This window comes from Borostomias antarcticus (genome assembly GCF_949987555.1).
Source record: "Borostomias antarcticus genome assembly, chromosome: 1".
In the NCBI taxonomy this organism is placed as follows: domain Eukaryota; kingdom Metazoa; phylum Chordata; class Actinopteri; order Stomiiformes; family Stomiidae; genus Borostomias; species Borostomias antarcticus.
In genome coordinates, this window is record NC_140234.1 from 53,511,779 (window position 1) to 53,528,405 (window position 16,627).

General features: G+C 43.2%; 2 protein-coding genes across 2 annotated transcripts; both read right to left on the reverse strand.

The window, feature by feature from the left end:
- Window positions 1–9,768: 9,768 nt before the first annotated feature.
- LOC311307734 (protein Wnt-11-like) lies at window positions 9,769–11,900 on the reverse strand (the record flags this gene model as incomplete). Its single annotated transcript, XM_084436597.1, has 5 exons — window positions 9,769–9,943; window positions 10,168–10,460; window positions 10,554–10,831; window positions 11,408–11,637; window positions 11,890–11,900. 5 exons carry the CDS (start codon window positions 11,898–11,900, stop codon window positions 9,769–9,771), a joined length of 987 nt encoding a protein of 328 aa, XP_084292723.1.
- Window positions 11,901–12,748: 848 nt separating this feature from the next.
- thap12b (THAP domain containing 12b) lies at window positions 12,749–15,949 on the reverse strand. Its single transcript, XM_084438079.1, has 5 exons — window positions 15,809–15,949; window positions 15,249–15,369; window positions 15,050–15,157; window positions 14,847–14,883; window positions 12,749–14,725 (listed from the first exon to the last, which is right to left on the reverse strand). Exons 1-5 carry the CDS (start codon window positions 15,895–15,897, stop codon window positions 12,795–12,797), a joined length of 2,286 nt encoding a protein of 761 aa, XP_084294205.1. The 5' UTR covers window positions 15,898–15,949; the 3' UTR covers window positions 12,749–12,794.
- Between the last annotated feature and the right edge of the window lie 678 nt (window positions 15,950–16,627).

The following is a 16,627-nucleotide window of genomic DNA, read 5'->3' on the forward strand; positions in this document are numbered from 1 at the left end:
CGATGCCTGGACGTGAGAAATAGTGACATTAAAATATACTCAATCCTTTGCACTAGTTTTTCCACATCTGATATTCAGGTTTAAGATGTTGGATTTGCTGTGTAGCACATTGCACGCGGTCAGCTTGCTAGTTGCGCATCAGAGCGACCCCACCCCTCGTTTCAGAACCCACAAGATGCCCGGGGTCTGGACGGTGAACTGTCACCTGCGTTCGTCACAGACCACAAGGGAGGAGACGCCGTCCGTACATTAAAGGGAAGAGACACCCTGGCCTACATTAACCATTTGATGTCCTGCATGTGGCAGATATAACCCTGTAGCCCTCAATAAAATGTGTTATTTTAACGCATCCGTGTGTTTGTTTAAGGACAATATACATGGATATACTGTTAGGCGTAGTAAAACATCTTCCAGGTCATTAGGCTACTAGCCTGGCTGGTAAAGTATACTGCACGTAGAGTTAATTCATAAAGAATATATTGCCGAGTCACTGCATAATAGGCATATGCCTATAATATAAATAATATGATCTAATCCAAAATGTGTTAACACATCTAGGGAGTTAATAACAGCATGCCACAATCTCGACCCCCCATACAGAATGATAATCGTATACAATTTATATCAGACAGACTCCGTCTCATCATTGTTGTTGTTTTAATTTTCATTGTTTGATGTCTTGGTGGACAAACAATCTGAAAATGGTTGACAACAAGTTGTCACCTTAAAGTGTAGGCCTACCAATAAAAATTAGACTATTTTAATTGGCGTGTTTACTGAATATGCTTTCATCACACAAACAGCATGTATTACCTCCGCCCCAGCGACCGCTCATGGCGGTGTCTGTTCGTTTGTTTCTTGGTTTGTTCGTTTGTTACCAGGATTACACAAAAACGACCTGATCGATTTTCATGAAACTCGGTGGAGGCGTGTAGCAGCATGGTCAACTTAGAACCCATTAGGCAAAAATTAGAACCTGATCTGAACCATGGGGTGGATCCACAAATTAAAAAAAAGCTTAGAACAAAGCCAGCTCCCTGTGTGGGGGCGCTAGAGACATTGGGTTTGGACTGGGGTGTGCGCATGTGTAACCGGGTGAATCGTGAGTTCTTGTCCCTTTCCGAATCCAGCTCCCCTCGCCCTATGCACTCCCCCTCGGGTTGCACGTTCACGCGGAGGCCGTGCCATATTAAAGGTGGGATAGGTAGTTTGCTTTTGGCTTTATTTGGTAAAATTGGCATAATATCCTTTCAGCTATCAGTAACAGAAGTGCTCTGAGAATACACTTGGATCTCCGTGTTAACCGCTGCCTCTGTATTTTGGATTCAAAGAATGCACCATGCCCGAATGTATTGACCAATCAGGGTCTCTATCTCGCCACACCTACCAGTCATGTTTGGAGGGAGGGACTACATCATGATTGACAGGAGGGAGGGGCGGGTTCTTTTGAAAAAGATGACCAATCGGAGGCCTTGTTGACGTCAAACTACCTACTCCACCTTTAAGTGCCATCCGAAACCAATTAGGGCCATGCCTTGGTAGCAAGTGTGCACCGGTGCAGGCTCAATTCACATGTGCAGCTGTGTTTATTGTCCGAAATGGAAGACGCGCCATACAAATGTAAGTTCCTCACAAATTATACGACATTTGCATTGTATTTCAATGAATTCCATTCTCCAGTTCAGAAAACGGTAGATTACGCTCATTTGATTGTAATGTAAAGTGGTGGATATTTACCGGGACTGTCGCTCAGACTAAACGGCTGATAAAACTGAGAATGGAAAATTAAAAGTTGTCCACAAAAAAAAAAAAGCACTAAAGAAGCTTGGGAGTCAGTATTATTTATTTTCATAGGTTTAGTCCATGAATGGCCTGCCACTCATCACAAAACACATCTTTTTACACGTAATGTAGACACTCAACCAACAAGCAACATTTCAGTGAGATATAGGCCAAGTGACTTGTCTTTATATAAATGCATCTTCTTCCAAACATTAAGCAAAGTTTCACTTGTTCCATTGGCAGATTTCACTGATTAGGCCTACAACCAAAAACACCTTAATGTTTAAGATTCCTTGAAAGAAGATTAATTGTTTTGAATGGGTGATTGTATCCCATTACTAGGACTTGACAAATGATGTGTAGGCCTACTTGGTAAGATGTGGAGTGATTGGAGGGGCCACACAGTACTCATGTGTATTGTGAGATTATTCTGACCAAAACATTTTAACCATCTTCCCGGACATATTTCTCAACAGCTTCAACAAAGAAATGAACCTGGAGGGTCAGGCAAGTCCAAAACAGGCCTCAAAGAAATGGGAAAATGTAAAGAAGTACACAGTAAATTTGTTTCACATAACATGAATATATAGCCTTCTAGATGCTGCAGAGATCTCATGCCACTGTTTGTTTTAGGAGCGGAGATCTCCACCAACTGGCTCTGGGACTGACCAGGGAGAGGAAACCCCTGCTACTTGGAGCTTCTATGATGGCATGCATGAGGCAGTGGGGTCAAAACCATCTTTGACTCCACCTGTTCTCATTGCCTCATGCATGTCAAACCCCACCATCAAGGCCAGTCCAGATCCATCTTCCCTCCCGGGCACATCCAGGTCCAATCCACTGTCCCTCCCAGGCACATCAATGTCTGATCAACCATCCCTCGCAGGCACGTCCACATCCAATCCACCATCCCTCCCAGACACATCCAGGGCGTCCTCACTTGACCCCCACCCCTTGTCTTTGAGTTGAACATGTCTTTTGAATGATTTTTCATGGTGCCCAACCACATCCATTGTATGACCAAAACGGTGGTAGAGGAATTATCAGACTTTCTCAAAAGTGCTAGTTTTGTCAACTTTTTGATCTTAACCATTGTACATGATCATAAGTAACCGTAAAAACAGGGTTAAACATGATTTTTCCCTTTACTGCTCCTTTAACTAAGTGAAACTTTAGTAATACTGTTTTATTAGCATTTCTGTCTTATTTGTGTCTCATTAAATCAGTCTTACACACAGTATTCCCCAACTGTTATGTGAGGACATGTTCTTCACCTCTTTTATATGCGCAAAATACTGCATAGTGCGTTATCTAATGGTTTGGCAAACAAAGCTAGCTAATGCTGCGTTCCATTTGTCTTCTGCATGTTTTTTGCATTGGGTTCTTGGGAGGAAATCCTTGTGAACACAGGGACAACAGTGTTTAAACTGTCAAATTGATATTGTTGATGTGTTTACTAAGAGACCGCTCTCTAAACTGCCAAAACATGCATTTGTTTTCGCATGTGACTGAAAATTAGAGTTGACATAACCCTTAAACATGTTTAACAACCACAATACGTGAGTGATGTTTTATGTAGTCCATAAAAAATCCCAATAAATAGTTTTGTTCTTTTTAAAGTCTATAGAGCATAACATCCACGTTTTTGTGATGGTGTCTCCATGTGTAAAACATTTTCTCTAGAACTAATACATGGCCTGTCTTGAGATGCATCTATATCAAGGAGAGTCTCTGGTGTCAAATTAAGAAACACCAGTGTTTGGAAGAAACATACATACATACATACATACATACTGTACATACATACATACATACATACATACATACATGCAAAACAAGTGTTTGGAAGATACATACATACATACATACATACATACATACGGATGGACAAAACACACACCAAAACCTTACCTCTCACCATGTGCTGTCGCTGAGGCGGAGGTAACAATGCATTGACAAAGACAAGGGCTTAAATACACAGGGAGAACAGTGGTACAGGTGTGAGGCAGGACATGACAAGACAATCATCCAAGACCGTGGAGGGTAACTGAACAAGACCGGGAGCGGAGCAGGCCAGCATCAGTCCATGGCAAGGGGAGTGACAGGGGGTGCAGAGGTCACCGGGAGCGGGGCAGGACAGACAAACACATTTATGTTTACACAGAGCTGCACCCTACAAGAGAGGGTGACCTGACATTACTTCTCAGTAACCAGGCATTAGTAAGTGCCGTGGTGTGCCATCATTAATGAACTTGATTATGAAAATATCTGGAACAATTATTCTAAGATCATGGAAATGAACAAAAACAGTGATACAGCATGTTGTGATTATTATTTTCCCACAAACTCCTATTTTCTTTGGTTAGTGATTGTTCAATCAATCAATCAATCAAAGCTTTATTTGTATAGCGCATTTCATACCCAGAGGCAACACAATGCGCTTTACAGAGAACAAGGGAGGTGGGCATACGACCCACTCTCTACATATTCCAGAGGGAAGCAAAAAAACAGTAATCACCCGGGGGCCAGATAAGTGAGCTGTAAAAATTCTTCCCTGACCCCTCTCAACAAGGCGATCGAGCAAGCTCCAGGAGTATGTTTGTCTACCGGCTAAGAACATTTATAAAGCAATACATTGCATTAAATTACATTTCAGAGTGAGAGAAGCTAAAAGCATCATAGGAGAGAGAATATTCTACGGACATGCTACATCATCCACAGCAGACACAGGGGTATCTATCGGACTTCGGGAGGTCTGCTGGTGACAGTGGGGCATCCACTGGACCTGGTTAGAAGATAGGAGGGAGAGAGAGAGGCACTAGGGAGAGGGAAGGCAGAGGGAAGGCAGAGAAGGGTTAGTAGCACATAGAGCCATACAGACCACACAGATATTGAAACAGGCAACCTGGGGCAAGCTCCTGGAATATATTTGTCTAATGGCTAAGAACATTTAAAGAACAATAAATAACATTAAATTAAATTTTCGGAGCAAGAAAGGCTAAGAGCATCAGGTCCAGGCCTAAGCCGGATGTGGACTGATGTGTTTCTGTGTGTACGTGTGTGTGTGTGTGTGTACTAAATACTACGATATCCACAGCTCCGCAGCTGACACTGGACCTGGTTAGAGGATAGGAGGGAGAGAGAGAGGCACTAGGGGAGACAGAAAACTCCCCATTGAGACATTGTTGCCATGGATGTTTTCCATTTATTCTTGAATGGAGGTTTCAAAACAACATTCTGACAACTGAAAGACCAGTGTTCCAAGGAGTAATGAGAGACGGGGGTGTTGACAAAGGTGCTGGAGAGATGGCCTTTATGAAATCCAACAGTGGAAGCATGAAATCAGGAGCATGAAAGAGGTCTGTGGGAGCAATCCTACAAAAGTCTGATTGCAATAAGTTAAGGACCTCACATTAACTTGAGAATCAGCTGTGTTCGAATGGTTTTTAGAACAGATCAGACTTCTGATTCAGATCTTTATTCGTCACATGTAAACGTACAGTGTACAATCACGGTGAAATGTTGCTGTCGGCTCCACGATGTGCTCAATTACAGATAATGTAAGTTACAATACATAATTTACAATTTAAACAACGTACAGGTGTGCAACAAGACATAATAAGACACAGGTGCAGCCAATCACCCAGGCAAGGACATGGAGGGATTCCAAACCAGACACTAGCACAAGGACAGAGGGAACAAGAACACAAGGGAAGGGAACAGGGAAGGAAGGACCAGGGCTGGGTACAAGGACCAGGGCTGGGACTGGGCAGGAAACTAGGGGATGTTAGAAAGGGGAGCTAGAGGGGACCAGACCACTAAAGGAGGGGAACTGAGGGTACTAGATCTAGGGACTGGAAGAGAGGGAAGTTTAGAACAAAGAAAAGGACAAATGGTGTAGGTAACATTGATGAGACTCAAATTTCATTCGCAGGGTTCTAAGGTGGCCCATGGTAGCCTACACCCCTTCACTGAGTCTCCTAAAAAATTGGTTTGGTAGTTTTTGCATAATTATAGTCCAAAAAATTAATGGAAGTGAATTGGCAGTTCAGTTGTGTTTGGCTGGCCCATGGACCCGACCCGTAATTCGAATCCACCATGCTACACCTCTCGACCGAGTTTTAATGAAAATCGGTCAGGTAGTTTTTGCCTAATCCTGTTTCAAAAAAATGAATGAATATGAAGGGCTGGCCGTGTTTGGGCAACCTGTGGACCTGACCCGTGCTTCTAAGTTGGACCATGCTACACCCTTCCACCGAGTTTCATGAAAATCTATCCAGTAGTTTTTGCGTAATCCTGCTAACAGACAAACATGCACACATGCACGCACACACACGCCATAGTCAGAGAGGACACCAAGAGGCCACCGAAAACAATACCTCTCACCCTGCGCTGTCGCGATTCTAACAGTGACTCCAGACGCAAGGGAGATGATGAGTTCTCAATTACTGGGGTATGGGGGAAAACAACTTTCAAATACAACAGTAGAGGGCATTTCTACCATTTCAGAGGCCAGCTCTCACATAACTAGCAATGTTCACAGGTCTCACAGAGTCAGACAACAATATGAAGCGAGCAAAACAGAGTTTGTACATGTTTGGAAATGAAAGAAGTGCACTGCAAAATGTGCAATGCAGTACTATGAAAATACAGGGAGTACCACATACGTACTAAACATTTTCTCAGACTGAGTGCAGCCTATTTTTTTAATTTATGTCTAGTTGACAATAATGTTACTCATATCTAATGTTATGGCTCTAGCCATGTTTTCTGTTTTATAAAGTCTGCCGGTGGAATGTGCTTTCAAATCTATACCTACCAAAACGGAATGACCAGCTAATACTAGCTGAATTAAGAAACTTGCTGCTTGACCTTTAAACTTCATCTGATAATGAGTGAGTTAAAATGTGTCTTTCTTACCACCTCTGTAGCCATTGCCAGTGGTCTCTTATTGGATTAGCGTGGCGTCTACTGTGATTCACTCACCAACATAACAATATTCTAATGCGGATGAAGCACATGTTTTTTCCCCCTGAAAAATAACGATTAACTTCGGATAGAAAACATTATGTTTCCAAGGCATTATCCTTTCCGAATAACATATTTGTATTCGGGCACATTCCTACTGTATACACTAGCTAGAGTCATTCAGGTGCTGGATGGCTTGGGGGAAGAAGCTCTTCCTGAGTCTCTGTGTTCACCATGTGTGTGCGGTATCTTTTCCCTGACTGAAGCAGAGAGAACAATCCGTTGCCTGGGTGGCAGGGGTCCTTCGGGATTCTCTTGGCCTTGTTTCTCTTGCTTCTCCTGGTGTAGATATCCTCAAGGTAAGTGACTGGCCCCACTAGGGTATGTTCAGCTGACTGTTTACTCTCTACAGGGCCTTGTGATCCTGTATGCTGCTGTTCCCATACCAGGTGGTGATATTCCTAGTCCAGATGCTCTTGATCATGCATGTGTAGAAGCTCCGTCGAATCTCGTGAGACGCTCTTGAATGATAGGACTTGGTCATTCAATTCATGGCATAAACATCCTTTTCTTGATAAAGCTCCCATACTTTGTACCAGTTACCCCTCTCTGGAAATTTAACTCGGTGAAGAAGAATAGGTATGAACTGAAACTTTGATTAAATGATGTGGTGAGGTCAGCAACAGGCCACTCCTGAGTGCCTCTGCTGAGGGGACTGAAGAGAAGATGCTAACTCATCTTGCTAATGTGTTGTTATGATGCTTTCATCTTGACTCCAACTCCAACGGTCAGGCTGGAGAGTGGCTGGCCAGCATTGCAGAGCAGTCAAGTCAAAATCTACCAGAGAAAATAAAAGTGGCTAAATGTGCAATATCAACATTTTTATAGAGGATAAAAGGATCAGAAACATAGTATTTTTTGTCACTGATAAACATGAAGGACTCCATTATGGCAAAGTGAAATACATGGTATAGAAGAAGCACCTTTGGCATCAGCATTTACAGCTGTGAGTCTGTTTGGGTACGATAAGTATTGATCAGCTTTGCACATCTGGATGCAGCAATTGTCTTCTGGGCTTTGACTGGGCTGTTACAGTATATATATGTTTTGAAGCCACTCCAGTGAGGCTTTAACTACTGTATGTTTTGGGTCATTGTCCTGATGGAAGATGAATCTTCTCCCAAGTTCCAGGTCTCTTGCAGACTGCAGATTTTCCTTCAGAATGTTTCTGTACTTTGCTCCATTAATTTCATTCATCTTCATGGTGTTCTTACTATAGGTTGATGTGCAGTGGTAGGCTTGTGCCAAACATAGCGCATAGCTTTGAGGCCAAAAGGTTTGATTTTAGTCTCATCAGACCCAAATCTTCTTCCACTTGAACTCTCCCACATGCCTTCAGGCAAACTCTAGCTGAGATTTTATGCACATTGTTTTCAACAAGTTTTTCTTTTCTTGTGACTCTCCCATAAAGCCAAGATTTGAAGATTTTGAAGTGTCCTATTGTTATTGTGCTATTGTTGTCCCATGCACAGTTCATCCCACCTCAGCCATGGAAGACTGTATACAGTGATACAATAACTCCTTCAGTGTTACTATAGGCCTCTTGGTGGCCTCTCTGACTATGGCCCACTTGCCCAGTTGTATAAGGCCAGTACCAGAGGGTCGCAGGGTCTTCAGGGGTCATACCTCAAAAGCATGTTTGACACACTCCTACAACCCTCCACAGAGAATTGTAAAACTGGTATGTACAAAGAGCTTCTTTAGTCTCCTGCAGGACACTCACTAAGAAGTATAGTACAACAATATGACATACCTCAGTTGCACGCAGGTGGACTCCATTCAACTAATGATGTGACTTCAGAAGAAAATTGATTGTGAAAGAGCTTATTTAGGTTTGTCATAGCAAAGGGGGTGAATACTTATGCAATCAATTATTGAATGTTTTTTTCCCATTATTTCCAATTAATATAGAAACATGTTGATCCCCCTTGACATTTTGGAGTACACTGTGTTTATCAGTGACACAAAATCGAATAAATCCATTTCATTGCATGTTGTGATGAATTGTGAAAAGTCCAAGGTTAATTGGCTCTGTACATTTGTACAAACCTCCTCCCTCCAAAGAGACAGTCCCTGATATATTATGAGATGATTCAAATCACACTGAACAAGACGATAAGTAGGCCATTATTGCAGTTCACATAACGATACAGTACTAAGGGAACTGAGAAGACAACTTTCAGGCCTTGTGTAAATAACATTGCGCAATATTAGTCTGCAAAGCATGGAAAGGGAAAAGACAATTGGCAGTCCTGTGACATGGTTTACTCAGCAGTTGTTTTAGTGTGAGCATGTGTGTCTGATTTGGTGTGAAATATGTCGGACAGATGTTCTGGATATAACAGGCTTTTAGTCATAGAGTGGATCACTTGTGTTGTGGTGCCCAAAAAATAATTTACAGCCCATGTCAGAAAGATATTTTTTTATGGAGGCACATTAGAAACCAAACTCACGATCAGAAAATACAATGTTCTACAATCCAATACATTGTATAAAAATGTACGAAAATATTCTACAGTTGATAGGAGCGATACAGAGAATGAGAATACACAGAATAAAATCAAATACTGCTCAGCTTACATTTAAAGACCTCAAATGATCTTTATAGCCGCAGTCATTTATTTCCCAGATGATAGAGGTTCAAACACTACAAAACCCTCATAGTCCCTAAAAGTGTTTAGGTACAGGTTTAAAAGTACATTCTATTCAGCTGTTTTAAAAGAAGAAACATCAGGCATATTCAAATATGATTAGTGAGGGATCTCCATTCAAACGCATGAACTATAGTAAATATGCAAGTGCTGCTAATACCTTGTCATTATTCAATACCTGTCATTATTCATAGTGTTAGTCAAATATCTATCAAATTGAGACAGGACAGTAAAGACAACATCATCGAGTGAATTATTTCATTCATCAGACAGGAAGAGAACTGGGTTCAAATGATTATCAGTGTCATTAGTTGCATGCCTGTTTCACTACTGTCCTGTGGCATCTTCTGCAGCTCACATAGCAGCACCAGTGGTACCTGCAGTGGCACTTCTCCACCACCTGCTCTGTGAAGAACCTGTGGCCTCGACCGCAGCACATCATATCACAGCCATCACTACTGCTGGAGGTCACGTTGCAATGCCTATGGACAAGAGAAAGGACGACTACACATTCAATTTAGCTAATGTAGTTAAATAACATTAGAAAAAAGATTGAAGTGCAAGCAAGAAAGTGACCTCTTTAATGTCCCTAAGCAGCCAATGAATGCCGCCAAAGATCAGTTTACGACTTTCATTAAAAATGAGAGTGCCGTGCATGGACACTGGACACTCTTAAAGAGACACTGGTGCCTGTGGACACACTGACCTGTGCAGAGTGCCCAGAGAGCCTGCCTTAGCATCCTCTGAACAGAAATCAGATGAGCTCTGCAAGTACACCAGCTCGCTGTCCCCGATTGGCCGAATGTCAATGTCTCGTGGCACCAGCTGCATTCTACTACCCTTTAGCCTGCGTACGACCTTGGTGGCAGACAGGTACTTGGTCTTAAGCACCATCGCAACCAGCTTCAGATCATGCAGAGCCCTCCAGCAGGTCCTGACAGAGCAGGAGCCAGAAATACCGTGACACTTACACACCATCTGCAGAGCGTCATTCAGAGCCTAAAACACACACAGACACACAAAGACACAGAGTAAGATTTCTTTGTATACCACTTGAAAGTGTAATGAAAATCTGTAATGCCATTACTGTACCTTTCTGCCCACCTCACTGTTGTGGAGGTGCATCAGTATGCTGGCCCGGAGTCGTGAGCTTTTGGTGTTCATGGGTGTGTCTATGAAAGTAGCTCCCATGTGGAGACCGTAGCGCAGGTTGTCAGCACAGCCCCCCCAACGGAGGCCAGGCTTCGTGCTGCTGCCAGGATTCAGGCCACAGGAACATAAGCTGAGCTCACCAGATGAGCAGCTCCGCGCAAGGGCATGGGAGAGACCAGCAGCAGTTAGGGCATAGAGAAACCCTGCCTCCCTGGTCCCTGAAATAAACCCCACATGGGCACCGCACAGGGTGTCAGAGTTATGGTTTGGGATAGATGTTGTGCCTAAATAACTTAACAACACCGGCTGAGAAAGGTGCAAATAAGTTATTAGACAATAAGTTGTCAGGCAATAATCAAAAGCATAACAAAGTATATCCCTTCCATCATGAGCATCAGGTTGGGTCTCCAGAGATGTCAGCTTCATCTGACTGCCAACCTGCTTATTATGGAATGGAAATATATATTTTTTAAGGATGTGCTATGCCTCCCTTCCTCCCTCTCCTACCACCTAATTTCAGAGCTGTAATAGCTTCATCTTTATAACATACCAGCTGTTAAGTTGCAATAAATAAATAAATAAAACGTTTATTAATTACATTGTTTCACTCAGTCTACTGTTAAACTAAATATAATAACATACACACTGAGGGCTAGTTATGCAAGAAGTAAACAACCAAGACATAAACGTAGCCTACAGTATGAGTGAAAAGTGAAAGGGAGACAATAACACCAGACAGAAAAGAACTTTTAAAGCATGTGAGAAGAAAGAAATCATAGATTCTGGAATTCTACCTCTACTCAGATCTGCAGCATATTTTGGCCCGCGCGCTACAGAGGAACAGTTCCAGCGCATATCACTGAATGTCTCCTGGCAGATCCTCTTCACCTGCTGCGCTGCGCTGACCAAGGTGGGCAGAAGCTCTGGGTGTCTGCTGCAGAGCTGCCTCTGAGAGGACAGAAGCCCCTGGAGCCGACTGCAGCTCTGGGGCTGGTTTACATCGAAGGTGGTCTGCGACACAGCCCTAAAACACAAACAAGCTTCTGGTCAACAAGTTACTCTATCAAGTTACTCAATCTAACCCAGCGTTTTAAAGGTAATCTTTTTAGAGATAGATAAGAAAAAAATAACTCCATATAATAATATTACGCTTACAGCCATTTGATTCCTGAGCATAGTTTGAGGAATGGCAGGCAGAGCAGCAGAAAGAGCAAGCTATAGACTCTCATGTTGTTTTTTTTCCAGTCCAGACAGCTCGTCTCAGAATGTGTGATACGTCCGGATCATCTTCTTTTGCTCTGAATTGACAGAAAAACATTTAAAGCTTGACCATATTGGCTATTGCACGCCCTGTGGAATATGTTTAATTCTTATTCATTGCTTGATTCATATTCAATATAACTCACCTTAAGTCACTCCACGTCGTTCACTTTCTTCAGTTGTAAACTTGAGACAAATCAACTACCAGTAAAACATCTACAGTCAAGTGGTTTAACCTCCGCAACCTAGACAACTTCACAACTCCGATGAGCACACTACTACTCTTATATTTCCCGTCTGGCCCAGCATGTCAGAAGAGACACAGCTGCCAGATGGTTCGACGTGCAGGCTTCACCCAAATAACCATTCAATGTGCGCAAGCTCCGTTAACCTTGTCTATACTATAAATATCACTATAAATATCATTATAATCTTATAATCTTTGAACATTTAAATTAAGTTTATACTAATTGTATGTATAATACTTAATAAGAGGCAAGTTACAGTGGCAATGAGAGGACCCTATCAAGGCACTGTCATGAACACTTTTCAGATACGACAGCGTCCTCTTGTGGATAACTAATGGATGACTAATTTCTAGTCATGACCGCAAAGGGAAACCCTTTTACCAACTCCCATCACATTTGTCAATAAAACATATGTGAAGACACAAAGGGGCAATTGCTTTGAACAAAATATTTCATATTTTAATATCCAAGAACATATTATTGAAATGATAATCAAGACATTACAAAATTATGCCCGAAATACTTGTCCTTGTCTACTCAGACTTCAATGTTAGTATCTACACAGTGGAATAGAACAGAGAAAACAGCCATTTCAATGTCTTTCATTGGATTTTGTGTCACATTCACCAAGTTGAACAATAAGGTCCCAAGTCATTTCAGTGACCTTCTCAATCTATGTTTCTGGCTCTGCTTCTGCATCTCCCTCTGGTTCAGGGTCTGCCTCAGTTTCAGGTTCAGCTTCAGTCTCGTCCTCTGGGTATAGTCTGCAGTATTTGTCCACCATGACATCCAGGTCATGTTTAACATGAGAGTTAATGTTGAGCACAGCCAGCCTCCTGCACCTTCGTCTGAGAGGAATGCTGCTAAGGTATGTCTGCAGGCGTTTCCTGGCCGTCTCTGAGCCACTTTCCTCCAGCTTCAGGACAGGCAGGGTGGACAGGACCTTCAGGAAGGAATTGACGTTGGGAAAGAACTTGACATCAGAGAGTTGGAGGGTCTCATGGATGGTGGATGGCAAACGGACCTCCTTGCTTCTGTGCTTCCACTTGATCCTCCAGCAATGAAGCTCAGCAGGGAGCGTGTCAGGGTTGGGGAGGACGTTGCGGTACACGTCTGCGTGGTTCTCCTCTGAGGTGTTGAATTTCATCTGACCCATGATGGCAGGCACCAGTGACAGGCACTTGAGGGCTTTGATGTTGTTCTCAGAGAATAGCTCCTGGACCTCTTGGATGACACCGCGCATCACTGGGATAGTCACATACTCCTTGAAATAAGTCTCTGCCTGGATCTCACCCAGGTCTGCAGCACGCTGTTTGCGAAGGAAGAGTCTGGGCACCGCCACTGGGACCTCGATTGCAGTAGCCAGATTCACAGCCTCCTCGAACCAGAACTCATGGTATACCTCAATGTTGTCAATGACCTCATTAAGGGAATGCAGGACTGCTGTTAGACTGTTAGCGGCAAAGAACACCTCAAGGGTTCCCCCTTGGAGGTTTCTGCCAAAGGCTCGTGTGAAAGAGAGGGCGTTTTTCAGGATGACCACTGTCACAATAAACTCAAAGTCAACCAGAGTCTCTGCGAGTGAGTAGGCCTCACCGGTCACTGCATCAGTAAATTTGCCACTTTCATTGTTGCGGATGCAGTCCAAGCACAACACCAGGGACTCAAGCATGTCTACAGTCAGGTCAAAGACGTTGTGCTGCTCGGTCCAGTTTGAGCCACAGGCCTGCTTCAGCTCTGCTCCTTTCTCATCGCCTCCTTGGTAGTAAACAGAGATGGCCTTCTCCAGCTCCGCCTGCAGGGCCGGCGACGTCCTGAAAAACACTTCAATTTTCCTCAGAGTTGCCATGATGACCTGGACGCTGGGGAAAGGCAGGTTGTTGGCCAGGTGGACGTTAAGTGCGCAGGAGGAACACGGTGTGTACAGAGCCATGGGATACTTCTCCATCAATGTGAGTGCCACAGCCTTCATCTTGGTGGCCGAGGTCCCAGTGGCCACATGGGCCTGTCCACGGCAGTCCTCCATGCTCAGCCCCCACCTGTCTGTCAACTGGGCCTCCAGCCTCTCCACCAAAGTGACCTCCTCACAGTCAAATAGTAGGAAGTCCAGAAACTCCTCCCTCAGGGCACTGGACTGATCCACGAAGCGCAGGAAGAGGGGTAGGTAACTCTCACCAGAGAAATCAACCAGGTCCCCTGTGACCACAGAGAAGAAGTGGCTCTCCCTCACCTCCATGAGGATCTCCTCTCTGACTGTGTTCTCACAGACATCCAGGAGCTGGCTCTGCTGGACCGTGGTCAGGTACTCCGCATTCACTGCTGTGGCGTCGAACCGCTTCCTCAGGGCTTTATCCCCAGCACAGATGCGGTACTCCAGTAGCGCTTGGAAGTTACTAGGGTCCTTCTCTGCTTCACCTGGGACACTGGTCTCTAGTGGGATGTTCTGCTTTCCTAGTGTGACAATAATCTCAAACAGGGATCGAAGATAGCCCCGGAAGTCCCTCTCCTCTGGAGAGAACTGAGGTTCATCTTCATTGGTTCCACTACCATCCTCTGCTGCTGCACCGTCTTTTTTAGAGTGTAGTTGCTCAATAGAACAGGCCACTACAGTAACAAAGAAAACAGTAATATTTTGAGAATTAAGCTGGTGGATAGATACAATAACATCAGCTGAAAGTCAATAATACAATCATACAGAATACACACTTTATAGCTCTGTACTTACATCTTCTCTCTTTAATCTTCCTTATATCTTCTTCAGTCTGTGAAAAAGAAATTAAAGTCATAAGGAAGTGTGTCTTAAAGAAAGAAATACATCCAGAAGTAGTCTCGAGAATAGTTCCTCTTAGAATAATTTAATTTCTCTTAATAAACACAATAAAAATGAACAAACACAATGTAAGAATTATATAATATACAGTATCATACCAGTTCTTTGATCCTTTTGCGATGCCTACAATGAGGGTTTTTGAGGTGGCTTGTCAAATCAAATATGGTTGGAATGGCAGTGTCTTTCAGTACAGACCTATAGGGGCTCTGAAAGCAAAAAACAACAAAAAAAACTCAATGCTTTACTAAGCTACACATGTTGCCTATCATGATCGACACTACCTCTAAAGCTACTTACGGTTTTGCAGACCATTGCTGGGTCAAAGTGTTTGGCACACAATCTGTAATGTTTGTTGAGTTGGTCTGATGTTTTTGCCTCCAGATCCGCCCGCCGGCAGTTCTCCACCCAGATTCTGCATCTAACATGGACAAAAAGTTTTAATGAAGAAACCAGCTATATGACGCTTGAATTTGAAAGCCTAACGTTATTTTACCAATAGCTATCTGTGTTAGCTGAGAGCTAAGAGTTGTTTCGTACTCTTGTGGCAATGGCCTGACAGTACACTTTAGTGTAGGCTACTAACGGCTAGCTGGCTAGCTATCTTAGGAGAATAACAACAAGAATTGAACAGGTAACGTTAGACATACTTCTCCAGTAAACACACAGCCAACGTTAGTTAGGTATCGTCTGCAACCTCACAAACCATGGCTAGCTAATGTTACTTATTTTATTAGCTAACACATAGCTACGTTAACTAGTTAGCTTGGCTTGGCTAGCTAGCTAACACGTTAGCTAAATAGTAGCTAGATATCATTGAGGACAGCTAGCTAACACAGTTAGCTAACACAGTTATTTACCTTTCAGGATCCCTTGGAAACCTGAAAAATGCCAAATCCGATTGTGTGCTCTTCCTTGTGCAATTTGGGGCTGCGCAAAAATTCGGCATTATTCATACACCTAAGTGAACATTGGATCATTTATGTTACCTGAAAATAAGCGCGTAACAGTGCTAAGCATGGCTTGGAGGATGCAGTGCCGCGGATAATTCTACTTCCGTTGGAGTGCGTGGGCCTTGATGCACGTCACAATATATTTTCTGGTAACTAGTCCCTGATTTTGTAGAAGTTGCACGCTAAAAATGTGAAAGTAATAATATATTGTAATTTGTGTCCAATAAAAAATACGGATAACATACGAATATGTACTCTAATGTAATTGCAATGTGCACCCATATCAATATCTGGCTCGTTGGTCTAGGGGTATGATTCTCGCTTAGGGTGCGAGAGGTCCCGGGTTCAAATCCCGGACGAGCCCTCCTTTTTGGTCATGATCGATGTTCAAAGCATGTTTAATGGACAGGTTTTGCACACAAATGTCATACATATGCCAACATTCTTTACACTCTTGTGTGAATAATGATCAGGCTCAGGATGGATGGCTACCGCTTTGTAGATAATTTTGGATTTCTCATTCATTGCAGACACCACACCGTTGCCAACATTTAAAGGTATACTGTATTAACAAAATCAAATTCAAAGTGATGTAATAAAATCTACCAAAGTGCAGACATTATCAAAATTTGGGCTCGTCCGGGATTTGAACCCGGGACCTCTCGCACCCGAAGCGAGAATCATACCCCTAGACCAACGAGCCATTACGCATTATACCGGGACGAT